This window comes from Apostichopus japonicus, chromosome 18 (assembly GCF_037975245.1).
Source record: "Apostichopus japonicus isolate 1M-3 chromosome 18, ASM3797524v1, whole genome shotgun sequence".
NCBI lineage: Eukaryota > Metazoa > Echinodermata > Holothuroidea > Aspidochirotida > Stichopodidae > Apostichopus > Apostichopus japonicus.
The window spans coordinates 8,859,223-8,886,071 of record NC_092578.1 but is presented as its reverse complement, the minus strand read 5'-3'; the positions used below and the strand labels follow the sequence as shown (position 1 = coordinate 8,886,071).

Below are 26,849 nucleotides of genomic sequence, written 5' to 3'. Positions count from 1 at the left end.
TCAACTAGTTTGTGGTCTCGAATCCTGTCACTGAGGACAATGTGACAGAGGTATCAAGAGACGTGGCAGATGCTACAAATGCTACCTCCCTGAGCAGTCAAGACCTGGTCCAAGTAGCCTTGATATTAGAAGAGATTGTTAATGTCAGGAGTCCTTCTCCAGAGGTACGTGTTCATGACCCCCTTCCCCTCCCCCTCCCCCCCAATGTGACAGAGGTATCAAGAGACGTGGCAGATGCTACAAATGCTACCTCCCTGAGCAGTCAAGACCTGGTCCAAGTAGCCTTGTTATTAGAAGAGATTGTTAATGTCGGGAGTCCTTCTCCAGAGGTACGTGTTCATGACCCCCCCTTCCCCTCCCCCTCCCCCTCCCCCTCCCCCCCAATGTGACGAGGTATCAAGAGACGTGGCAGATGCTACAAATGCTACCTCCCTGAGCAGTCAAGACCTGGTCAAAGTAGCCTTGATATTAGAAGAGATTGTTAAAGTCGGGAGTCCTCCACCAGAGGTACATGTTTATTCCCCCCTCCCCCACCCAATGTGATGAGGGATCAAGAGACGTGGCAGATGCTACAAATGCTACCTTCCTGAGCAGTCAAAACCTGGTCAAAGTAGCCTTGATATTAGAAGAGATTGTTAATGTCAGGAGTCCTTCTCCAGAGGTACGTGTTCATACCCCGCTTCTTCTCGCATACTTCAGAGACTGCTATCTTTTCTGATATTAGATTTGAGTCTTTGGGCTACTTTGAGGGGGAGGGGAAAGGTATTGAGAAAACGAGAAGATCTTTCTAGTTAAAATATCTCACTCACCACGTATTATGGTGGCTATATGGATAGATAAAGAGAGAGGGACCTACATATTTGAAAATGTGCCCTTTAATACCACTGTCATAACCATTTACCTGCCTAGGGCATTTTAATAGGCTCTCGTGGTACAGTAGGTTTGGGGAAATTTGAGCTGAGGAAGTGACTTTTTCATGCTCGTTCCCTTTGCTAGGCTTGGAAAATTGATTACGTAACACACTGGCTAATGTTCCAGACTAATAACATTGAAAGGTGCAGCAGTGGCCAGTTGCGAAAAACGAACAGCAGTCTTACTAAAGGGCAGATTTTCAAATGAAAATATTGCTATTCGAATGATTTGTTTGAACATGTAAGAAAAGGCTGTGTAGGTAAGTAAAATACATAAAAATTATAATTCGAGGGCCTGGCGTTTAAATTCCTAAACAGGATCATCTTCAAAGGTGTTATAAAATACATCATCTATTGACATCATCTTCCCCCACAGGTCACTAGAAATATAGTCGAAGCCGTCGACAACATCTTAGACCTGAAGCAGGCCACCTACGATGATAGCGTCCCCATGAAGGCACCGACCCGTATTCTTCAGTCGCTAGAAGACCAGCTGACCAACTTGCAGAGGGACCCGGGCAACGTGAATTTCACAGACATCAGAGCTAACGTGGGAGCCGTAGCTAAGCGATTTGACCAAAAGGAATTTACACAACCGATAACATTTGGTAGTTTCTTCTCCGATGGTAGCACTGACATCCTAGAGAATCTTAACGAAAGCGATACGCTCATTTTCAAAGGAGCTAAAAGCTCTGTGATTGAACTTAAGGCAGCAATAACTCTGCCAGTTTCTCTGTTAGATGGCACTGCATATGGTGAGTGATAGTGGGAAGTAGTGGGTGTCGGTGGGGGGGGGGAGGGGGAGGAAGAAAGGTAATGAAGGAATTTTGTGGGTGGGGGGGAAAACCAAACTGCTTACTCACAAAAACTCAGAATCTATAGCTATATTTTGGTAGCTCACAATAATGATAATTCTCTATTCCTCTAGGGCATTCAAATTAAATACAGATGGCTGCAGTAGAAAATAGAGTATGGAGAAGGAAGAATTGGAAACTGCTAATTTTTCTAAAAGAAGAATTTTAAAAGAAAAGGTTTACCTATCTAGCATTTTTTTTTGTGGCTTTCTGCTTTCCGTAGAGGAAAGTGGCATGATACCAGTCACGTTTCTGATTCATCGAACCAGCCATTTGTTTATGAGCAGTGGGTCCATAGAGACGGAAGAAGAATCGCAGGAGGAGGTTGAGAGTCTCATCATCTCTGCCACCGTTGAGGGAGAAAAGATTACCGATCTCAACTCCCCTGTCGTTTCTAAGTTTCATCTTTTGCCTGTAAGTTTAGCTGTTTTTGATGACGCTGAGTCGTATTTCGCTCACCTGGGTTTAAGCGATGACTTTGAAGTCAAATTGCCCGTAGGTGCCCCTCTCCACTTACTCCCCTTTTAAAAATCTACCATGTCAGAAAATGCCAAATCTAGAGTGTGCAAGAAAACTGTAACAGATTCCTCTTTTCTGTAATTTCTGAAGTTATTTGTACATGATTTCTCTGACAGGACAAATTTAATCTTTAAGTCTTTTGCCATGAAAATGTGCCTCACCCCAAGATCGATCGTTATATTGAACCCTAACGCACATATTTCGAAATTCCGCGATTTCTTTTCTACCTCGGGAGAAAACCTATTATCCTAACACAATGTAGCATACGCAAACTGGAGCATATACCGCAACTTTTGCAAAGTTCCGTGATTTTTTTTTACACCAGGCTCATCCCTGGGTTTGAGACTAACCCACCTGAACTAAGCTCAACTAAACTAAACTAAACTCACTAGAGTAAACTAACTAACCACACATTTCAAAAGGATGTTGACAATTTTGACCCTCTCTACATCTGAAATCTTGACATCCAGGTGGAAGGTTCAACGGATGAAAGTGCCAGAAGATGCGTGTTCTGGAACTTCTCCTTGGCTGGGGGACTCGGCGGCTGGTCCTCTGAAGGATGTGACAGCGCCACCATCATTCAGGGTCCAAGCAGTTCAGTCGTGGAGTGTAATTGTTACCATTTGACAAATTTTGCGATATTAGTGGTAAGTCTAGCCGAGGTGACGTAATTGATTTTACATCTTCATCTAAAAAAATGTCAGGTTTCTAGAATGGTTGCTGTGATTACTTAAAGTAACTGGTGTTTCAATGCTCTACTGTGTATGCAAAAATTGAATTTGTTCTGACAGACTTACTTATAGGCTTGAAACAGACCACTTTAACGATACCAAACAAACGATACTGTACCGCCTGACATCTGCTATGCTACATTGTACTGTGCTACACTGCGCTACAATGAACCACTCTACTCTACAATACACTACTCTACATACACTGCACTACTCTACAATACACTACTCTACAATACACTGCACTACTCTACAATACACTGCACTACTCTACAATACACTGCACTAGATACTCTACAATACACTGCACTAGATACTCTACAATACACTGCACTAGATACTCTACAATACACTACTCTACAATACACTGCACTACTCTACATACACTGCACTACTCTACAATACACTACTCTACAATACACTACTCTACAATACACTGCACTACTCTACAATACACTGCACTACTCTACAATACACTGCACTAGATACTCTACCATACTCTACAATACACTGCACTACAATACACTGCACTACTCTACATACAATACTCTACAATACACTACTCTACAATACTCTACAATACACTGCACTACTCTACAATACACTACTCTACACTGCACTACTCTACAATACACTACTCTACAATACACTACAATACAATATATTACAAATACACTACAATACGATATATTACACTGCAATATACTACATCACACTATAATACACTACAGTACTCTCCACTTCATTCCACTACAACAATCCTCTCTGCCACAAAACTGCATCTGTATCCATTGCTATAAAAGTGCAAGGTACAATTTCAATGTACTGTGAAACTAACTGTGTGTGATTCAAAACTATCCAAAATAATTCTCAAATCTTAGTCCAAACAGTTCCCTATCTCCCAAGTCCATGTAAACTGCATTTTGCCTGATGTGATGACTTTGCACATTTTGTCCTGTATTTCTGTATGAAAGAATTTTCATTGTTTTCAAAGTTTGACATCAGGTCAGGATTTGGATGCAATGAGCAAAACAAGCCACTTGTACAAAAGCCTTCACCAAGATCTTAACATTTCTGCAAAGCAAAGCATTGTAGTGCCCTTTCCACCCACTGCCCTGCCCTCCGCCCCTCAACTCCCCCCCCCCCCTCACTCCCTCCCTCAGCTCCTTCTTCTTCAACGAAAAACAGAGGCCTTGAGTTATGATGTGCAATGGACACTTGGGCTCAGTAAGTACTTTCTCCAATTGGATTTGATGACAACTTGTGGAATTGGGATTGCACAATCAATGCTTGAGCATCTCAGCTTTTTATCATCGCAGATCAATAGTTATGTCAACAACAGGAACTACCTGGTATAACCAACAATTTCATTACAATCTAACAGATTTTTTGTCGTTGATTTACTTATATAACACAGAGGGCTGAATATCTCTTGAAATATTTTCCCCATTGCTTCCTGTTAAAATATGAGACTATGCTGTGATCCCTGGTTACATGGTATGCGAGGCACTGTGGCTTCTGAATGGTGCTCCTTCCCTCTCCCCCTCCCCCCCTGCCCGGGGCTATATATGGATATAAAACTAAAGAAACTAAAATGAGAGACTGTGCTGTGACTATGCTGTGATCCCTGGTTACATTGTATGCGAGGCACTGTGGCTTCTGAACGGTGCTCCCCCTCCTCCTCTCCCTCCCCTCCTCGAAGCTACATAGGGATATAAAAATAAAGAAACTGAAACGAGAGACTATGCTGTGATCTCTGGTTACATGGTATGCAAGGTACTGTGGCTTCTGAATGGTGCTCCCTCCTTCCCTCACCCCCCTCCCCATCTCCCTCCCCCGGCCAGGGCTATATATGGATATAAAACTAAAGAAACTAAAATGAGAGACCGTGTTGTGACTATGCTGTGATCCCTGGTTACATGGTATGCAAGGTATGTGGCTTCTGAATGGTGCTCCCTCCTTCCCTCACCCCCCTCCCCCACCCCCTCCTCCCACCCGGGGCTATATATATGGATATAAAACTGAAGAAACTAAAACGAAAGCACTGGATCATACGTTGACAGGTTTGATAGCCATTTAAGCCAATGAATGAATACTTTGCTTTTGTAATGTCATAAATTTAGACCCAGTACTACATATGGCCTTGACATGAATCGTAATAACTATTAGTTAAGCTGTATTTCACCATAATTAATGTTTGTTTGCTTTTCAGGACGTTCAAGGTGATATCAGCAACATCGTTTTGGATATTTTCAGTATCATCGGATGCGTGGTGTCCATCATAGCACTCATAATAACTATAGTCACTTATCTCGCTGTCAAGTAAGTTGACTTAATCAGGAATAATCTCTCTCTCACTCGGAGTCATTAGTCGGTGATATACCACAGCTGCAATCACTGTACCAAGCTCAGATGATGAATGTGTCGTAATATTATAATTTTAATTGTTCGAGAACTTAAAAGACCAAAAAAAATAAGGCAGTTGCTATCAATAGGTTTTACTTTTGCTATCAATCTAGGTTTCACTTTTTGTAATGGGTGGGTGGCACTAGCGTAGCCAGGATTTTTTCAGTGGGGCGTGCTGGGGGGCTTGACCATTTCCTGGGAGGGTGTCTTGTTACTATCTAAGGGGAGCGCCACCATGAGTTTTGCGTGCAGTGTACCAAAAAAATTTAGCTAAAAAGGCCTCCTATATCGTTGGAAATGACACTTCCCAGGCCTTGTACGCTGCTGTAAAGTTTTCTCAACATCCTTTATTTTGAGATCCCATGTCTTGACATGGTCATCAAATAGTTTAGTGAAATTGAAAGAAAAACCAGTCTGGTAAGTTACTTTGAAATACCATGACATATCATTTATGAGTTTGACACCGGCATTGACATTTTTCGACAAATCTGCAAATTGCTCGTGGAAAATAAGGAAAGATTGACTGGGCTTTCAGGCAAGTAACATACTGAAAATGACCGAACTATATGTAAAACTGACATCAAAGATTGCATCTGAAATATTATTAGGGTGATAGACTGATTGGCAGGTAGTTCTCAGCGATAGTATTGTCTTGCAAATTTGTTTTTTAGCGGTTTTAAGAGCATCAGGGCACGTCCCAGAAGTGAAAACCTGATTGAAAATGTAACAGAGTATCGTGGCAATGACGCAAGCAATGATGTGAGAAACCTGTATGATGTCAGCATTTTTTTACCTTTTAACATCTTCTTTGGCATTCCAGTAACCTGGAAACCGCCTTTCTATAAGGGTGTAGTATAGCTCACTAGCTTGTTTGATCAGTTAATGTGCACTGGTTACATGATCCTGATTGGCTGTTTGTATTACGTATAGAGAGGGATTTTCGAAGGGAGGGGCGAACCTGTAGGCAAATTATCAGAGCATTGGAAACTATCTAAGTGTAGCGCCACCGTGAGTTGGCGGGAAGCGCACCAGAAAATTTTGGCCGAAAATGTCTCCCAGATCGCTGGAAATGGCACTTCCCAGGCATTGCAAGTTGCATCTAAGCATTTTCTATTTTGAAATTACTAGCGATATCATAAAAACGTACAAAAAAATATGCTCAAGGGGGGGGAGGAGCGTTCTCCCCCTTCGCCCCCCTGGCTACGCGCCTGTATTTATTAGAGCAGGAATTATATAATTTGACGGTCGTTAACATGCATTTCAGTACAGTGCGACTACTGTAGATGTCTTCTCGGCCTGTGCGCTCTATGTCACGTCAGGTTTTTTCAGCAACTATAGCCTACTGCCGGTCCGCGGTCGAAGGGTCATTCATGGGTGGTCATCATGGAGATTCGAGACCACTCAGACCAAATATATATTTTTCACACATGTAATATTTATTCGACACCCAAAATCCCAGTGGGGGGGCGACTGGGGGCAACAAGCTTTCATGGGGGGGCTGTCGCCCCCCACGCCCCCCATAGCTACGCCACTGGTGGGTGGTGGGATAATTAATAACAACTTTTGATCTTGAGGGATAGGTGTGTTGTTGGTATACATGTGTGCTTGTTGTTGGATTGGTGAAGTGATGGACAGCCACCATTGATTGAGGGGTGAAGTATTGTGAATGTAGAAATAGTGGAATATTAGACAAACGGCTTTGACATTGGCAGAGGGAGTCGGTTGTACCGTGGCCAAGGGTGGTATTTCAAAATATATGACAAACAAGTTTGAACAGCTCTGCATTACTATAACCAATGAAGAGTATTCTTACTTGATAAGTAAGTCGGTGAATAAGAACCACGAAGATCACCTCTCTTGTTTGATTTCGTTCCGTTTCAGGAAATTCCGTTCGCAGCGTCCCAAACAGATTCTAATAAATCTTTGCTTTGCCCTCCTCGGCCTCTATCTGTCTTTCTTGATCGGGATCGATCGTGTGAATCTGAAGATCGGCTGCACCATCTTTGGAGCCCTCATTCACTTCTTCTGCTTGGCATCAGTGGCGTGGATGTGCGTAGAGGCGGTGAACATGTACCTCCTCTTTGTCAAAATCTTTGATTCCGGAGTCTCTAGATTTATGTTGAAATCAATGGCAGCAGCATGGGGTAAGACGTTTGAATATTTGCTTTTATTGTGTTGTGTGTTTTTTTTTTGTAGTTATAATTTTTATTCAAAGAGCAAGTATGTAAAGAAAGTTGAGCTCCTAAACTTAAAGCCTGCTTTTATATTCCATATTTTTTAAAGAGGTTTCATTGAGCCTAAATGTGTCATCATAGCAAAGAAAATGCAACTATTTCAACAACAAAAAAGAAGAAATAATAGTTTTGAGTAGGACAGGTGAGGTGAAAACTGATGCAGTGAAGTTCCTTTTTCTTTTTTCCCCCCAATCTATGTTATTGACTTTTACAACAACTTTTAGCTTTATCATCACAGGTCTGGTTGAGCTAAGGAAAGATAAGGATGAGAAAATATGGCTACAACTGATTAGGTTGGCAAGGAGTTCAATGTTCTTAAGAAATATGAGGGTTCCTCCAAAACCTTTATGCATCGTGTATGAACTGTTTTTTTTTTTTTTGGGGGGGGGGGGGGCTTATTCCTACTAAATGCATACTCACAAGGGTTTAGTCAAAATATGCACTTTCGTACGCAGATATTCTTCCTTGCATCTGTATGTGTGCTATGTTTTCTGGCTTAAATCAATGAAGAAGAAAGACTATAAAGATATTTTAACTACATTTTTACGTTTGTTTTTTATTCTTTCCATTCCATTTTCGATAAATACAGGTATTCCTTTGATTGTGGTGGTCACTTGTGTCATTGTGAACCCAGATCATTTTCGAGAAGGCTAGTAAGTTGCAACGCTTGTTTAAATCAAGTTCTTTGAGGGTTTTTTAAAGATAAAGATAACGTTTATTCCTTGTTTATTATGAAATAATTAAAGGTATTCCATTTGAGAGGATACAATATGTACAAAAACTATGATCGTTGAGTCAAAAGTTCAGATGAAACTTCCTTCTTGATTGATAAAAGAGGAATTTACTTTGCTCCTCGCTTACCTTTTAACTTATTTTAACTTGAATTTCTTGTAAGCATACTATGATGGTGAAATTTGCAAATAATTCCTACATATTACATAGCATTTTAAGATGTTTGCTATTGAAGATAACATCTTTTATACGTAAGTGAACTCTAAGATAACAGACGTGATGTCGTAGTTGCACAATGACAGCAAAATGGTTAAATTTTCCTTTCATTTTCACACTTTTTCTATGGACCTTGGACTGAATATGGTATCCAATTTTTTACCAAAAGGGGATGTGAATTTAACAACCAACCAATGACACTAGTGCATTCACATGTTAATGAATCCCAATTCTGAAGTATAAAATTAGATGTCAACTATATAGAAGTAAAAGCATATTGAACCAATTTCACTGTGTATGTACACCTATGGCAACAAGGTCACTCTGATTGCAAAAGATGTCAACTTTCAAATGTTGCTATACATCTCGAAAACTACTGTATTCACCGACTGTATGCAAATGGTATGCAAATTTGATCAGAATGCATGAAAATAATTTCCTCATTCACTCAGTTATGTGTAAAGTTTCCCCTGGATACATTATAAAACAAAGTGAGTTAATTATTACATGAACACAACGACAATGTAAGTACACAAAGAGATTGTAAACTATTATAACCCTGGTTAAAAAATATTTCAGTGACAAAAGTAACGCCATGATTTCCATTTCGTCTTCGAGTTTAATAACTTCTCCCGATCAAGAGCTGTTACATATACTCGCCTAACCTTTGACAGAACTGCTCATTATCGTAACACTGATATGCAGCTTACAACACATCATCAATGTAATGTGGTGGTAAGATGAATTCATCCTTCCTGTGGAATTAATTTCCGTCTTCTTGTCTTTCTCTCTGACTAGTTGTTTCCCACGAGCTGGAACTCTTACCTTCTACATCGGTGTCCTGGCCATCTTAGCAGTGATGCTGCTCGGCAACGCCGTCTGCTTCATCCTTGTCATCCGCCAACTGACCTGCGGTCGTTCGGCCGTCGGCAAAGACCAGGACAAGCGGCAAGAGGTCTTACGTTACGTTGCTATATCTGTCTTGCTGGGACTCACCTGGGTCTTCGGTTTCCTGGCAATCGGAGGAGCGCAGTTTATCTTCAACCTCCTCTTCCTGATCTTCAACTCTCTTCAGGGGTTCTTCATCTTCGTCTTCTTCTGCCTGAGGCAGGAGGAGGTACGACAGGTCTGGTGGAGGTGGCTCCGATGCCGCTTCGACATGTCCGATAGGTACAGAGTAGGCAAGAAGGTCACATCCAACAGCACCGGAGACAACAAGTCGTCATCCGCAACTAGGACTGATAAGAAATCCCACTCGACTGCCGTTGACTCAGAGTCCATCCAGATGGTCAAGGGCAGAGAAAATAGTAATGAGTAGAGGCATGGCTTGTAAAATAGTAATGAGTAAAGAGAGGCATGGCTGGTAAAATAGTAATGAGTAAAGAGAGGCATGGCTGGTAAAATAGTAATGAGTAAAGAGAGGCATGGCTGGTAAAATAGTAATGAGTAAAGAGAGGCATGGCTGGTAAAATAGTAATGAGTAAAGAGAGGCATGGCTGGTGCACCGGGTCGAATAATATGGCGCCTCGAATGTTTGAATGTTAACAAGTTCTTGCTTTGCCTCGTTGGAAAAATTGATGTAAGGGAAAATGATGAAGTTAATCTTAATGTTACGAGATTGCGAGGGCTGTAGCTAATACAGGTGAAAATATAACGATTTAGTCAGTTCACCATTATCCACCAATATCTAGTCAGGCTCATGCTGACAACAGTTGTTTTCGTTTTGTTAGGCATTTATTTCTAATGTACAGAAAGCATGTAACACTTGTATTTCATTAACTTGACAAAGTATTTTTTCTTTATGATCATCTCTTCATTCTTTTCAGTAACACCAACCTATCTCTCACATGTATGATATAATTTCTTCTTATCTGTCTGAGGTAGTTGTTTTTCACATCGTCACAAGCATCGCTATGAAATAGGCCCATGATGACAGTTGGGTTTACATCTCCTCTAACGCCACCGAAGCAGAAATCGCCAAAAAAAAAAAAAAAAAAAAAGGAAAAATGCTTCATGAACACTCTTTGTCTTCGAAACAGTTGTCTTCCACTTTATGGTTATATGGTTATATGTTAATTTTATTTTTAGTAGATATTCCAGTAGGTCAAACTGGACACAATTTCAGTGTCTCTATTAGACCTTGTTAATACATACAGGTTTGAAATTTTCATAAGCAAATTTAAGAGATGTTTTTTTATTTTTGGGGGTAATTTTTGTAAAGTGCTTTCCAGAAATGAGATATATACAACCTTTGCCAGATATTCCAACAGGTGCTTTCTCAGTAAATTTTATACAAACCATTTTGATTGTTATATTTAATGCTTGTAATTTGCTAAGATTTGACCACATATATTTTTGTCTGTTTTAAAGGTGATGATCCATGTTAACTTGTGTATATATGGCAACAAACAAAAGTTTGCCACTTTTGTTTGATTAATACTGAACAAAATCTAAGAATTGACAATATTTCTCTGGTGAGCATCAAATCTTTTCTCTGTATGATGGTCACAATTTCCATGTTATTTACCTTTAACCTCTTTGTTTTTTCTTCTTCAGTTAGAGGCTGATAGAAATATGTGTTTATTACTAAATGAGGACTACAATATATTTGCAGACAGCTTCTTGCTAAACTTATAAGCCAATCAAATCATCAGAACATGTGTAATTGAATACTAAATAGGAATAAATCTCCATGATACGACTGTAGTTAGCCATATATTTCAGGCATGAGCTTCTTCCGCGAATTTGCGGAATATTCCGTGATTTTTTTATTACCCCAGGCTCATCCCTGATATTTATAGCCCTGTGTTACTACTGTGTGAGTTACTGCATTGATACTGTTGTTTTACATCCTTGTATATAAAACATAGGTCTGCTTGCTTTGATTCTTAATACATATTAAATATGTTAAAGGAAACCATTAGGCAGAAGTTCAGTCATGATATGATTAATTCCTTAAACAAAGGTAAACAAATCTGAATGCTAGTAATATATTCAGCTTTTTAAATATGACTTATCTCCAAAAGAGGCTGAATTGATGATAACTTGAATCCATCAAAAACCATGTTCTCTTCGGATGACATTTATCACCAAATCCTGACCTCATGATAACCCTTGGATGACAATCACATTTATTTTAGCCTTTGAAGAAGATCCTACTAGGATCGAAATCTCAGGCCAACTTACTTTACACATTCTCCTACACAGGCTCTCTAGTAGTGGATAAGCAGTTTGCTAACAGTTTTATTTTATTTTTATATTCATTATCGCAAGCCATATTTCCCATGAATTTTCGTACAATTTTTCACAAATGTTGGCTTTCTACTGATTTTAAAATGCTCTACCAGAGGTGACCATATCACAAATTGTAGATGGGTTTTTTTCTTGTGGTTTTCATGTTCGTTACATTATCTCCTATTTTTTTATGGTCTAAGACACTGTTCATAATGTTTTGCATTCATTTTCTGTTTTTGTAGCATTTATAGTTTGTCTTTCACATTTTCTTATTCGGGTTAACTCTCTCTCAAATCTTTCTTCTGAGGCTCATTAAAGATTATGCCTTCTATTTTGCTACATAATACACAAATAAAAGTTTACACTCATCTCACTAGTGTTTATTCTCCTCCGTGTCTACCTGTCTACCCCATCATCCTTTGTTGTGGTTGTGGATGTCGACAGGCATTTCTACTGAACACACGACCAATTATCTCAAGAAACTAAAGCACATTGTTAACAAACCACCTCATCAGATTCTCAGTTCAGTTACAGCATTTAATCGATAAAGTTTTTATCTCTTCCGTATTGTCTAAAAAGTAGTTGGTCTTAGAAGTTAATCACAATGAATGTAAGCCTCAAGTCTAATATGCAGAGTAGGCTGGGCATATCTGCTGTCAAGTGCTGTACAGAATGGTCTAGGGTAAGAGTTTATTTGGCATAAAACAATTAGACCTTTGTAAACAGGCTCTACATCTGTTGTGAAATGGGTAAAACAAATGAAAGATATTAGTATTTATATAAAGCCTATCAAATAGCCATAAGAAATGATGCTGTCAATACAGCCAGCTACTTCATTAAACACAAGTTATAAACTTAAAGGTGGCCATATTGTTTTTTTCCCAGGAAATGTGTGAACTTTGACATCTGTGTTGCCTTCCTCATGTTGACTTCAAGTGTTTATAGTACCTCCACTGTACCGTTTAAATGATCGGTGGAATTTGGAGGGCCTGTAAGCATTTTGGTGTTTCTATCTTTCAAGGATGATGGTCTAATGCCTAAGTGTAGAGCACCTGTAGAAAGTCTCACTGTTTGTGACTTGGGCCAAATAGATTTTCACTTGATTTACAGACAATGAACTTATTCAGTGATCCAGGTACTTTACTTTATCTGCAATTCATTAATGAACTTTAAATTTGTAGATAGACAATCACAGCTTGTTCCACTGCTTTTACAAACAAAAGGTCAGACAGGTACAACTGACATTATTCAGGACCTTTTTTGAAAATTACAGGAATATTCCTGGGATCTTAAAAAAATATGGGGCCATTTCTGGTGACACTTTTAATCCAGGGAACGTACATGAAATCCGGAGAATGTACACGACGTCTAGCCACCTTAATTAAAACATTCAAAGAATAGATTAGAAAAAAAAAAATTAACCAAGTTTCGGTGTTCCAACACTTTCTTATTTCCGCTCCTGATATTCTGAACAATACATGTATAGATCTTCCTATGTCTGCATGTAATGGTGTGACATACAGGTAGCAGCAGCTATTGAGAACAAGATGAAATATTTAGTCTGTACGATGGATATTACACCAAAGTGACTTCCAACTTGATTCTAGCTTGTCAAATGCTTGTAATTTACTATGCAAACAATGTTTCTAATCTTGAGATGAGAGAGGGGTGGCCAGGAGGATTCAGCCAAGAAAAAGTGACAAACTTTGACTTGTTTGACTGTTATTATAACAAAGTGGCAGTCTTAACTTCTGATACCAGACATATACCTATAGAACAATGTATATCGTAACACAACAGGTTACATGATCACAGTTACCAGAGAATTAATATCTCAAGAATTTGTTACATTCATGAATGCTCTCACCCCACCCCCATAGTTACACAACCTCCTCTCACCTCCATTTGGCTGCTTCTAGTCAAAGCTAGACAACCTCAAAAGATGATATTTACAACTTCTACCCATGAATTCTATTAATAAATATTTGGCCATCAGAGACTATGTACTGAATGACTGAGATAACTGATGATGAGGATGATAGCTCTTTTACATGTTATAAACTTCCAAGAAGAATCACCAACTGTTGATCCCAATAATGCAACAAATAGTCAACACATTTGATTTTCGTCTTCGCCCTGTGAAAGACACTGCTTTTGCTGTCTCCACTTGCCGTTCTAACAAAGACATTATTCATGCTGGATTTAATCTTTGCCTCTTCGTGGATAGGACCTGAGACTCTTTCTTAGTGACTTCCAGCGTCTTGGTCTCCACTGCGTTCGTCTTCTCTGCGGGATCGATCTGTGACGCCTCGCTCTCCCAGTAGAGTATTACCTCATCCGTCGCTCTTCTCCTTCTTTGGGTAATTTTTGTCCTGGGCTGGACCGGTCTGTTTTGTGGACTGACTTTTGTCCTGCTGTCCTTGTTTATGTTTTTTGTGACTTTGGTCTCTTTGGCCGGGCCCTTTCTGTTTTTGTCTCTCTCTCCTTCCAGATCCTCCACTCTGCTGTAACTTTGTCCTTTTCTTCCTGACATTGTCTTTCCTGTTTGCATTGGCTTTTGCCGTTCCTCTTCCCCACTCTTCTTCAAATGATCCCGGGGATTGGTACCTTAACATATAAAAACAAGAAGAGTTATATATATCATATATATCAACATTACAGGCAGCCAATGTGTGGAGTTATATGCTTACATACGAAGCAACCATTTCATGATGATTCCATGATGTCTGTGTCTTGTTTCTGGTCACGCAAGACATACGCACGCACTAGCTCTCTGTCACGCCTATCATCATAGGATGGGAGCATAAAGAGGGAGCTAAGCTATATCTGTTTTCACCTTTCCACAGGTTAAAGTTTAGAGATTTACACACGAAAGTATCACAGACAGCGAGTGTAGAGGTGTGAAAAGCTACATGATCACATGAGAATGAGCAATTTTCGCAATTCCAATTGTAAATTATTCGTAGCCGAGTCAAGTGGGATATACACAAGCCCACATCAGATATGATATACACACATTGCTGTGTTACATACTGTAATACCCATAGTATGATCATATGTATCGCACAGAATGAGTGCTAGAGAGGGAACCTAGGCTTTCGAGGGTTTACATCTCCACAATTATCTGCAGAAAACAAATGAGGAGGAGGGTTACAGAGTTAGACATTTAAGTATGACAGAAATTGGGCGTAGAGCTGTGAAAAGAAGCAAAAAGGTGTATGACTGATTAAGGATTCCAATATTGCTAGTCAGGTCAAGTGGTACAAACACGTTAAGCATTTATTAACACGACCTAATTTTTTCATTTTTTTTTTTTTTAAATAACAGAATAAATAGAGCATTTGATTGCAAAACGAGGACACTATGTGCATGCAACTGATTCCCATTGTACATGCTTTGACAGTTTGAAGACCTACCGAGGATTAAAGGAATTGTCTGGTGGAAGATTTTGATACATTTTCCTTGTAGATCTTATTTTTTTCTTTCTAACCATGTGAAAATTGTCCCCATTCGACGTTTTTAAAAAACATATCTAATTTATAACAAATTTCACCGAAAATTAAGGAAGAATTGAATCTGTATACAAACAGTTTTTCTTTGTGATTACTGTAGGTACTGTCCGAAGCGTGGGTTAATGTCGCAATCTACTTTAGCGTAGATGACGTCAAGTTCGTTACTGTTCAAATCATATTTGACATGCCCATCCTTAACGATTAAAAATTTGTTTCTCTGTCAAACGCAACATAAGCGTTCTCATACTTTGACAACATGTTTGGAAAATTATTGATCGTTTTTTAAGGTAACTTCTCATGGCTAGCAGATAATTTTTTTAATACTCAAGAGTGCCTGGAATGTATCTACATGCAATAGGTTTCTACTCACAGTACCATTGACAATATGTGTGGATTTTTCTCATGTAATCACTACTGTAGCTGTCACATATCATGTAAAGGACAGACATGCACAGACACATGCTCTTGTCACAGCATGTCGCTGGAATGTATCTACATGCAATAGGTTTCTACTCACATTACCATTGACAATGTGTGTGGATTTTTCTCATGTAATCACTAGCTGTCACATATCATGTAAAGGACAGACATGCACAGACACATGCTCTTGTCACAGCACGTCGCTGGAATGTATCTACATGCAATAGGTTTCTACTCACAGTACCATTGACAATATGTGTGGATTTTTCATAAGCGTTCTCATACTTTGACAACATGTTTGGAAAATTATTGATCGTTTTTTAAGGTAACTTCTCATGGCTAGCAGATAATTTTTTTAATACTCAAGAGTGCCTGGAATGTATCTACATGCAATAGGTTTCTACTCACAGTACCATTGACAATATGTGTGGATTTTTCTCATGTAATCACTAGCTGTCACATATCATGTAAAGGACAGACATGCACAGACACATGCTCTTGTCACAGCATGTCGCTGGAATGTATCTACATGCAATAGGTTTCTACTCACATTACCATTGACAATGTGTGTGGATTTTTCTCATGTAATCACTAGCTGTCACATATCATGTAAAGGACAGACATGCACAGACACATGCTCTTGTCACAGCACGTCGCTGGAATGTATCTACATGCAATAGGTTTCTACTCACAGTACCATTGACAATATGTGTGGATTTTTCTCATGTAATCACTAGCTGTCACATATCATGTAAAGGACAGACATGCACAGACACATGCTCTTGTCACAGCATGTCGCTGGAATGTATCTACATGCAATAGGTTTCTAAGTACTCACAGTACCATTGACAATGTGTGTGGATCTTTCTCATATGATCACTAGCTGTCACATATCATGTAAAGGACAGACATGCACAGACACATGCTCTTGTCACAGCATGTCGCTGGAATGTATCTACATGCAATAGGTTTCTAAGTACTCACAGTACCATTGACAATGTGTGTGGATCTTTCTCATATGATCACTAGCTGTCACATATCATGTAAAGGACAGACATGCACAGACACATGCTCTTGTCACAGCACGTTGTTGGAACAAATCAAACTTCGAGATGTGCAAACACAAGGACAAGACTAACCTACAATTGGTTTCTGACTAACACAGTCACTGATGCCATACTATAGGAGAATGATCCTTCATTCTCCAGCATGCCTGCCTCAGTTCTGGCAGTGTCTACCGTAAAAAATGTTCTTTTCTCTTTGGGCTATTACATATGGAGATTAAAAGTATGCCTAAAGCCATCCTTCCATCTTACACTGTAACTAGATTTTCAAATAACTGTGTGGAATGCCAGTACAAGTACAACATTCATGACCTATGAGGGTGAGAGAACAGACAACTAATGCTAGCATATATAAGTACTGTAGACTCAATAGCAGTCTGAGGTTACAAACAGCTAGGGTACAGTTTAGTAGTTCTACACATTGAGAAGAAGTCACTTACCCAGGTTCATTGACATCTATTGGGTCTTTAGAAAGAAGGACTGATATAGCAGGTATGTGTCTGGTGACCTTCAACCTGGATAGAGAGATCAAAATTATAATATATATGATCAAATAATTGCATTAAAATGGCCAGCAATTTGAAAAGGGGAAAAGTTTTGGAGTTTATTAATAAGAAATCCGCCAGTGACCTGTAAGAGATAGTTAACATGGAAGTTGTTGGTTGTACAGTATCTGTGTACAAGTCGTCATAATTATTTGGAGTCGGACAACAACTATGTATCAACCATCTATACGATAGTACATTACATACTCTGCAAGTGTTAATGATTCAGCCAATATGCCTTTCGGTCAACGTTAATATTTACACTGTTTTGGAAATCCTGATATTGGTTTTAGAATTCTTGTACTGTTCCTTGACTATTTGCAATGAAAATGTGATCAGGTGAGTCCAGAAATTACCTCAAATTGGTCCAAACAGTGTGAGAAAATTTCAGTTTGATATCCTGCTGTAAAAGTTACCCATGCATATATATCATTTATTTATGTTCTAAAAGACATTGTTTGATAAACTACGTATATCAGTAATAGATAAGGTAACAGACATTCATATCACAATGTCAGCATAACACATTTCTTTTCAAACACTGACAGTGATATTAACCTAATGTCCACTCTTAGGTCTTTTGGGTGTTCCCTATTAAACAGGGAGCAGTTGTACCTTCATATCAAGTGTGTGTTGGTCTTCGATTCTGACTGTGACCACACACAGTCATACTACAGTTGTACCTTCATATCAAGTGTGTGTTGGTCTTCAATTCTGACTGTGACCACACACAGTCATACTACTGTCTGCATCGATCAGTCATACAGAGTGTGGGTGTCAGTTGTAAGACTCTGGGACATGACAACTATTGAAAACTACTGTAGGTCTTAAATCTATTGAAAATCTATTGAATCTATTGCAACAGTCTAGTTGGGTCAGCTTTGTGCTGAGCATGGCTGCGCTCAGTCGGGCTGAGTATGAGCAGCATTTGTCGTTACCTGTAGACTAGTCAACGAAAAAGATGAGTTTTGGATATTATTATCACCAGAATACAAGATAATCTAAGCCTGTAAGACATGAAGCTTGGTGGTACCTGTCAAGGTCCTCCTCTTTTGGCTCCCAAATATCTTCTTTCCTGCAACAGAGAATACAATCAGGTGGTTTTAAACTCTTTTATTATCATAAAAAAGAAAAGAAAGTGATACGCGAGAGAACAAAAGAATTTGAATGACATTTGAGCCCTGATTTGACTCGATATTGAAACTCATTACGAGGGGCAACCCTGGCGATGATGGAGTGGCAAGGCAGTTGTTGCCATTGGTCACAGGTGACTGATCGGTACCAAACATTCAATTGATCGGTACCGCACATTTGATAGATCGGTATTGCACATTCAATTGATCGGTACCGCACATTCAATTGATCGGTACCGCACATTCAATTGATCGGTACCGAACATTCAATTGATCGGTACCGCACATTTGATTGATCGGTACTGCATACTTGATTTATCGGTAACGAACATTCAACTGATCGGTACCGCACATTCGATTGATTGGTACCGCAGATTCAAGAGTAGCAGGGTGAGTAATAAGGGCCACATGTACTGTACACTCCAGCCCTTGTTATACAGCAGCTTGTTATACAAATCATTCATTACTGAGTCCACAATTGAGAATCGCATTAAGTAATCGCATTAAGTAATCACATTAAGTAATCAAGTTAAGTAATCGCATTAAATAATCAAGTTAATCAGCCTGAGTTGACTTGATTTTCTTGTTCTTATTTGGTTAAGTTTACCTTCTAGGGTCATCCAAAGATATTCCTGACAAATTCGTTCAAATCCGTTCCCTAAATTGTCACCAATTTATCCATACCTACTAAAAATTACTTACATCTTGAAAAATATTTTGTTTATCTGATGAAGCGGGTCCTTGTGTTTCCTCTTCATAATCTCAACACATGAGATGACCTTATTTACAGCCTCTCCCGAGCCCGAAAATGTTATGAGTCTCCTCTCAGCTTTCTGAAGACCAAAAATAAGATAAGTTGCTTTATTTTTATGCACATAGTTAAATTCTGTAAAGGTTTTTAGAGAAAGAAAAATGATATGTCAGATTCAGCAAAGTCTATTTACCAATTATGTGGAAAGTTATGTCCTCTCAGAAGAAAACCATTATGAGGAGGAGGTTAACATACTACTTACATTGCATTTCAGGATTCAGTACATACATATTCTGATAAAATCCCTGCCAGGAAAGCCTCTCCAACACTTCTGTTGAGATTTGTGAATACTCTCTAGCACCAGTCGAAAAGACCCATGCAATGTCAGGGAATGAATCAAAACCTCACATATCTTGAATCCATTGCGCACCAATTCAGATATGAGAAAGATTGGTATATGTGACTGTATATATGTGACTGTATTGGTATTATAAAGATATGTGACTGTATTGGTATTAGAAAATTAACAGGTTGCACACTTCACTTACTGCAAACTCTCTCTGAGCGAATCCCATGTAATTTCGGATGCTTCCCCCGGCACTTATCTTCATCTTTATGCAATTGGTCATGTCCAAATCCAGTTTGGTAAAAGGACCTTCTTCACTGATTACATCCACAGTCTCTCCTTTTGTATAATTTTCCACTACAATAACAAAGAGAAGGAAAACGTTTTCCTTTTTCTGTTTTTTCCTTTCTTTTTTTAAATGAAGGTCATTAAAAATGCTCTCATTGGAACTTGTGTCCTTTCAGGTTTGTTACTACTATGTCCTGATCTTTCACACACCCCACTCCCCTCCCCCCTCCCCAACAAGAAAAATAAAAGCCTTGCCCAGAAATTTTAGGCTACAGCCCCTATAATGCCACTGCCCCTGGAAATGGGGAATTGTTTGGAAGGATTGTGTAGTGGGGATAACAACACCACTTTTTTCTGTGGTGATGTTATCCACACACTTTCGTGTGTGGATAACATCACCACAGAAAAAAAGAATGGCTAAAAATTGAAATAGCAAGTAATTAAAACAACCATCTACACTACAAGAAAGTTATTTCATGAAATTAATCTTTCATATTTGCGTGTATTGATAAATCAAAACATGCAGGCCTTACGGAATTATTGAAATCATGAAAGAACTTGCGTAGCAGTTATGTGATTTTCACCCCAGAAAACGGGTACCCGGGTACGTTTTTTGATTTGGGTAGGCCTACCCGAATGTTCGTCGGGTACCCGTGTCTCTGGGTACTCCACTCAGGCCTACTTACACTGAATTTCCTGTTGACAACATTATTTTTTTTTGAGTGGCATTAAGGGGCAGCTTACACAACTGACTTACTAAAATTGCTACGGTAAGAATGCCGTAGTACTACATACGCCTAGGCCTATATCCTACTGGAAGTGGGATCACTTGCTAGGCTTAGTTATATATTGCCATGGCCTAGGCGGTAGGGTAGGTCTAGACTAGGTCAATGCAACATCATGACCATTCCTTAACTTAAGATTAGAACACTGCAAGTCTGCAAACGAACACCAGGATTTCTGAATGAATTCTCCACTGTTTCATACTTTCATATCACAACGTGTGTCGGAACCTTTGATAATCGTTGTGTGGCAGCTGAAAGAGAACCTACTTTTTGATGCGCCTTTTTCAAGTTCAAGCTATTTATTCTGTTGTGTTTTAATCTCTCGCACATATGAAGCTTACACATGGAACGCCAAAACAGCAAAAATGTGTTGCTTCTTGTGTAAACCAATTTAATACGCGCTTTCTAATTGATTTGGTTTTAAAGTTTATGGTTTCAAGATCTCTCATGGGTTAATCCCTGTGGGGCTAACCTTAATTGTGCATTCCTTAACGAATTTGGCATCTTCGTCCAATAAAGTATTAGCTATGTTCTAGTCTATGTGACGCTATTACTTACCGGAATTTATGGGATAAAAGAGGTACAGATTACAGTTTCACTGTTATGTTGAGTCTATAGCATATAAACACATGACCCTCCTGAATTCGCCCCCCCCCCCCCATTATTCCACCCAACAGTAATGCGGTCGCGGGTAATGCAACGAAAACATGTGCAAAGCTGGTTTGAAAGTTAGTACCATTATTACCCATTATTCCACAAAATAATGGTCTTAAGAAATAAAGCTCTGTGTGCATGTTTATATAGGTATTATATGTAAAGACACAAGCCGGTTACAAAATGTCCTATAACATACTTTGGTAATAATTGCAAACAGGTTTGGGCCTAAATGTAACAAAATTGATTACCTAAGTGTTATAACGTCTTGGTACCAGTATATATGTTGTTGATCTGACAAGGATATAAAGACAATATGCTGACCACATTACATCCATTACTGACACTTCAGTTATATCTTCTTTTTGTCTTTTGACTTAGAACATGCTTTCAAATTGTGGGGGGGGGGGGGCAGGGGGCACGGGAAATAACAAACGTCGTTACATATTTATAGCAATATAATTATTACACTTCGGATAATTTAGATCACTTGTGGATGCCTTTCAGGCTTTCACGATATAGGTCACTACTTAGGAAGCACTATACTGTTTTCTACCAGACAATACAGGTCCCATCTCTCTGTCTATAGACAACGTTAAATTCAGTGAAATCAGTATACGAAGTCAGTAAAGAGAGTTTTTAGGTTATTCTTGTAAGCTAGGCTATACGTTGAGTGAATTTCTGTAAGATTTGTTCTTGTCAGTGGCGTAGGAAGGTACTTTTGAGTGGGGTGGGGGGCTGAAGACTGATGGCCGGACTGGGGGAGGAGTCTAGAGGAGGGGGTGTCACCCTCCCCCTTTGGATTTTTTTTTGCTTTTGCAGGTGGCCTCAGATGCAATTCATCACACTTCAACACCCACTCCATTTTGTAATTAATTTTGCAATTTCAGCTGGCCTTAGATGCAATTTGGTGCTCCAAATGAGATCTTTTTCTCATTGGAAATGAAAAAGGGGTTTTCTGACTTGCGGAGCGGGGGGCGGAATGATACTTCCCCCCATTTTTCACTGGGGGGGGCTGGCGCCCCCGCCCCCCGGTTCCTACGCCCTTGGTTCTTGTGGAGTAAACAAATTGTATAAAATACGTTTCTCTTTGAGTTACCAAATGACAACAAGAAATGGAACTATAGGTTACTTGAAGAGTTACAACTGTATTGTTTTTTAACTTCAACTCAGAAATTGAGCTTAAAACATTTCTTAGTTGCATTGCTTTTTCAGTACTTAGCTACAAAGAATTAGCACGCCTTAAAAAATTGCTTAAATATTCACAATGTTTAATAGTGCAGTACATTCGAAAGCATGAAATAACATGTTTAAAAGAATTTATAGCGTATATGCAGGTTACATATATCATGTTTAATTGCTTATCGACAAATTGATAAAAGGAAAATTTACAAATATGTTGGCATTATTTAGTTTTCGTAATATTAACGTCGCATTTATAATACATTTTTCTATAACATATATATATATATATATATATATATATATTTCCTCATACCCATTTTAACAAAATCTATGAATTTCCGATTGTTTTTTTTCCAGTAAAATTAAAAAGAATACATAAATGTGGTGACAGCGGCCTGTACTTAAATCTGAGACAACACGGAGACTTATAGTTAAGTAAAACTTGGAGCGAATCGAGACTGTGGTGAGGGGAGAGGGAGGGGGGAGGGTTGGGTCGGGGTCAGTTCATCCCCACACATTTTTTACCTCATCAAAATATAGTATATAGCTATAAGTGCAAACATGTACTCCGACCTCACGTGAAACGTCCTACACGCCGCCCCCCCCCCCCTACCTATACCTATCGACCCACGTTTTTTCTTCGATGAATCAAAGTATAATATATATAAGAATATTTTCAATTTTACGTGAAATTCAAAGTTGTGATCGAAAGCAAATGAATGTGGTATAACTATATAGGGTCGTACATTCACCATTATTTCAAGGCGGGTGGGTATGTTGATCGATTTCAAGACCGACTTGTAGTGACTAGCTGAGCAATATTTCAATAAATATAACAAAAGGGGCAAGTTGCTTTATAATTGCAACTGTACACTGTTATTTGCTGGGAGTAATGGGCCCCCAGAAGCTACAAGCACTTTTAGTGAATTTGGTAGAGCCAAAATACATGCCAGAAAGAGGTACTATACACTTAAATTTCTCTGGAGTGTATCCCATGACCCTAGTGGGGGTCTTCGAGCCGTAGCTCACGGGAGGTCAAGTGTGCTTTCAGGTCTTCCTTGTTCTCTCATAGCTAGTTTTACAGCACAAACTAGATATGTGAGTAGAGATTAAATATCTTCGGAATTTGATGGCTTTTTTAGGTAACTTATGACGAAAGCATATTTTGTGGAGAATTTAATTTCTGTGGTAGGTACTCGATCCAAGTCCGGAAGCTGTTGCGATTTTAGACAATTCTCTGGTAGTTATTTTAACCTAAGCACAGAATTAATACGTTTTAGAGATTCCAATTTTATTGGAATGTATGTCGAAGCTGACCTCCGGAAGGTTTGGTGTATTTTGTAACTTTATTATTACGACCCAAATAAATGTAATTTGGACGTAATGGAGAATGTTTCAGTTTGGATTTATTCAGCCGACTATGGGGGGGGGGGGGGGGGCGGGTTATCTGGGGCGTGGGCAAGCATTTGGGTTGGTGGAATGCACAAATTCCTCCCAATGCCGCCACTATATATAGTCACGGTACCTCGGAATGCATTATTTGAAGTCTACGATTTTATTTTATTTTTTTCTGGACGAGAAATGATGCCTCCATACTCTCCTATATATATTTCAACGATCCCACTCAGGGCTACACCTCTTTATAAATTCCTTGTTCGTACCATCTCGAATAATTAGGGTGTCTTCTGCATGTGAAGTTGGGAACTCGCTTAATGTCGTAAAAAAGGAAAGAAAGACAGTGATGTGATTTATAATACAAACAAGTCATTAAAAGTTTGAACGCTGCACATTTTAAGGTCAATAGGCTATACGAACGACCCACCCTACTACCTCTCTTATATGTACAATGTGAATACACCTCATATGCATAGGTATACATTATAAACGACATATACACTATCCCCCCCCCCCCCCCCATTCACCTGTATTGTAATTGTATTTTCAAATTTATTTTTACATCATGTGTACAAGCGAATAGCTGATTTGCCAAATCATTATTTCACTTTCGAAGAAATTTCAGTGCAGCTATAAGAACTGTAACTATCATGATGAAAGGTACGACTGTCTCCAGTATTTGGTGCTGCGTCAGTTTATTTGTTAGGCAGAACGCAAACAATAATCATTTAAGCTTAGACAGAGTTTTTCGTATACCTATTTCATGATAGGCTTACTAACGCTTTTGTCTCGTATGCCCATAGAAGCCGTCAGCTATGCAGGATCGTCCAAATCTAATTCTATATAATCAGTCTCACTGTTCAAAGAATGGTCCGTCACGAATGATGCTATGGAGTATCTATCTTGTACATCCGATGCAACAGGAATTCTTAAATTCTAGAAGAAAACAAAAGAAAAAGAAAACAAGCATTAAGTCTACTGTCTCACGTTGATTTTTTAGATAGAATTCATGTGGGCATATGTTCGATCTCCGAGTTTTAGTATAACTGACTTATTATAAGCCTATAATGCCTATATACTTAAAGGGATATATTCCGGTGACTGAATTTGCTGGGAATTTGCTGGGAATTTTCTGCATCTATCGATCAGAACTAAATCCTCATAGCATTTCTTGCGAAGCAGATATTGTTTTAATATTTTCGTAAATGCATCTGGCAAGTAACCGCAAAGTGAAAGATGTTATCCAGGCAATTCAGCTAATTTTTTTTTCATAATATTTAACTCAATATTTCGCAGAAGAAAAAAAAAACATTTTGAACAAATTTTGATGAAATCCTAAAAACAGAGAAGCTTGACGACAATCAAAACATTCCCAAATGGAAGGGATATATATGAACAAGAATAGCCTATTGTAACAAGGAGAACAATTGCCGGTATGGTATCAGGGACCACCTATAAACTACGATCACTGCAGAGAAGAAACGAGGGTTTAACTATCGAGTCAAAATATATGTGTTATATCTTTCTTTTCCATTTGCCTGCCGCCGAAGTTTCCATTTTAAAAGTTTGATGTTTAAAGTAGGCTACGTCATTGAGGAGTTGCTACCAATGAACATAAGTTGATTTCAATGATTCTGCCGGTAACAGTTGTCTTAGAAAGTGTCGAGGAAAAAGTCTCTAAGGTGCCTTCGAAGGCACCATTGTCGCAAGTGGCTATACATGTGGGCTACGCCCCTGCAGACTCCTGACGAAGGGCCTGCCGATGGCTCTTTGATTCGGCGCCCATATGTAGGCTATAATTGGTTGTGACGGCGGTAGAATCACGCAATCTCTGATTGTGGTCGTCCAGTGAATGCATTGCCTCTGAGCATGAGCTATATCTGTCTTATAAACTTGCTTTCAGATGAATCTTTATTAGATTAGCGACACATTTATATTATATGTCAATGTGAAAGAAATAACCAGTTTTGGAAACTCACTAGTGGATTATCATCATGAGTAGTGATTCCGTAATCTTCCTCTTCACTGCTACATGAGCCTTCCCCTTCCTTTGAAATTTCCAAACCTATTTCCTCCTTCATAGAAAGAATGAAATATGTGAATTACTAAACAGATTACAATAACATCGATAAGCTACATATACAATATATTGTATACATATAACATGATCATTATAGCATTATACTCTAACATCACTTAGCAACTATAGGCGGCACTGGCTTATAGTTAACATGCGGCTATAATTTTGTATATCATGAAATGTTTCTAATTACACTTCTCTTCTCAATAAAAAAATTTTAAAAAAAGTTATTTGTTGCCATTTCTTAATATGTGTATATTTGCAACCAAGGGTTGTCTTACAATCTGACAGATATCGCAAATTTTTGGTAATATTGTTATAATTATGGAATGTATTTAATAAAAATGGTCTAGATATAAGGAATAAAAGTCGACAACAAACCCTTTCAATGTCATTTAGTGGACCAAACAGAATCTCAGGTGTCTCCACAAATTCCTCAAGAGTAGTTCTGATGTTATTGAAAGTCGGCCTGTCGGAGGCGTCGTACTGCCAACAATTCAGCATAATGTCATAACTGATATAGAACACAGAACAAAACAAAAACAAAAATCATGTACCTAACTCGGGAAGTTTATTTAGCTGCCATGTAATTCCTACTCCACAATTCTCGACCACTTCCTGTACTCGACAGCTAATTGGGCAGCCACATATTGATGGTGCGTTCATTCTATATGCGCGCAATTAAGAAACAGACTATACTTTCAACAAGGCTATTTGTAGTCGACATGTGACGATATGGCTAGCGGTGATTGGTCGAATTATAACACCCGTAGATTCACCCTCCGTGAGGCTCCGTTCATTATTCATTGCATATAGTAAGAACAAAAACTATAATCAAACTATCTATAGCATGG

At 38.9% G+C, this 26,849-nt stretch overlaps 3 protein-coding genes across 8 annotated transcripts in view; 1 reads left to right on the top strand and 2 right to left on the bottom strand.

Moving 5' to 3' along the window:
- The window catches only part of LOC139958418 (uncharacterized), a 71,447-nt gene extending 59,242 nt beyond the window's left edge, over positions 1 to 12,205 (top strand). For 2 of the 3 annotated variants that reach the window (XM_071955485.1, XM_071955487.1), the window contains 8 exons: positions 9 to 164; positions 1,288 to 1,666; positions 1,989 to 2,179; positions 2,755 to 2,931; positions 5,228 to 5,337; positions 7,303 to 7,565; positions 8,245 to 8,308; positions 9,402 to 12,205. In XM_071955485.1, the coding sequence (XP_071811586.1) occupies positions 9 to 164; positions 1,288 to 1,666; positions 1,989 to 2,179; positions 2,755 to 2,931; positions 5,228 to 5,337; positions 7,303 to 7,565; positions 8,245 to 8,308; positions 9,402 to 9,921 (1,860 nt within the window). In that variant the 3' untranslated portion in view covers positions 9,922 to 12,205. The remainder of the gene's footprint in view (positions 1 to 8; positions 165 to 1,287; positions 1,667 to 1,988; positions 2,180 to 2,754; positions 2,932 to 5,227; positions 5,338 to 7,302; positions 7,566 to 8,244; positions 8,309 to 9,401) is intronic. The other variant, XM_071955486.1, reaches the window with a different exon arrangement.
- A 1,058-nt stretch (positions 12,206 to 13,263) lies between these two features.
- On the bottom strand, positions 13,264 to 21,040 carry LOC139958419 (ribonuclease P protein subunit p25-like protein). Of its 4 annotated transcripts, none has more exons than XM_071955489.1 (6): positions 20,949 to 21,040; positions 19,811 to 19,965; positions 19,214 to 19,344; positions 18,412 to 18,453; positions 17,274 to 17,348; positions 13,264 to 14,444 (listed from the first exon to the last, which is right to left on the bottom strand). In XM_071955489.1, coding segments are annotated over exons 1-6 (678 nt in total). In that variant the 5' UTR covers positions 20,950 to 21,040; the 3' UTR covers positions 13,264 to 14,170. The 4 variants fall into 4 exon arrangements, with proteins under 4 accessions (XP_071811590.1, XP_071811589.1, XP_071811592.1 ...); XM_071955488.1 differs by having other exon boundaries at positions 20,884 to 21,036; XM_071955491.1 differs by having other exon boundaries at positions 20,847 to 20,989.
- Positions 21,041 to 22,467: 1,427 nt separating this feature from the next.
- LOC139958567 (fibroblast growth factor receptor 2-like) overlaps positions 22,468 to 26,849 on the bottom strand; it is a 33,497-nt gene continuing 29,115 nt past the window's right edge. Inside the window, exons 17-19 of the mRNA XM_071955707.1 lie at positions 26,377 to 26,509; positions 25,895 to 25,990; positions 22,468 to 24,851 (exon numbers count right to left, since the gene is read on the bottom strand). Of these exons, the coding sequence (XP_071811808.1) occupies positions 24,729 to 24,851; positions 25,895 to 25,990; positions 26,377 to 26,509 (352 nt within the window). The 3' untranslated portion in view covers positions 22,468 to 24,728. The remainder of the gene's footprint in view (positions 24,852 to 25,894; positions 25,991 to 26,376; positions 26,510 to 26,849) is intronic.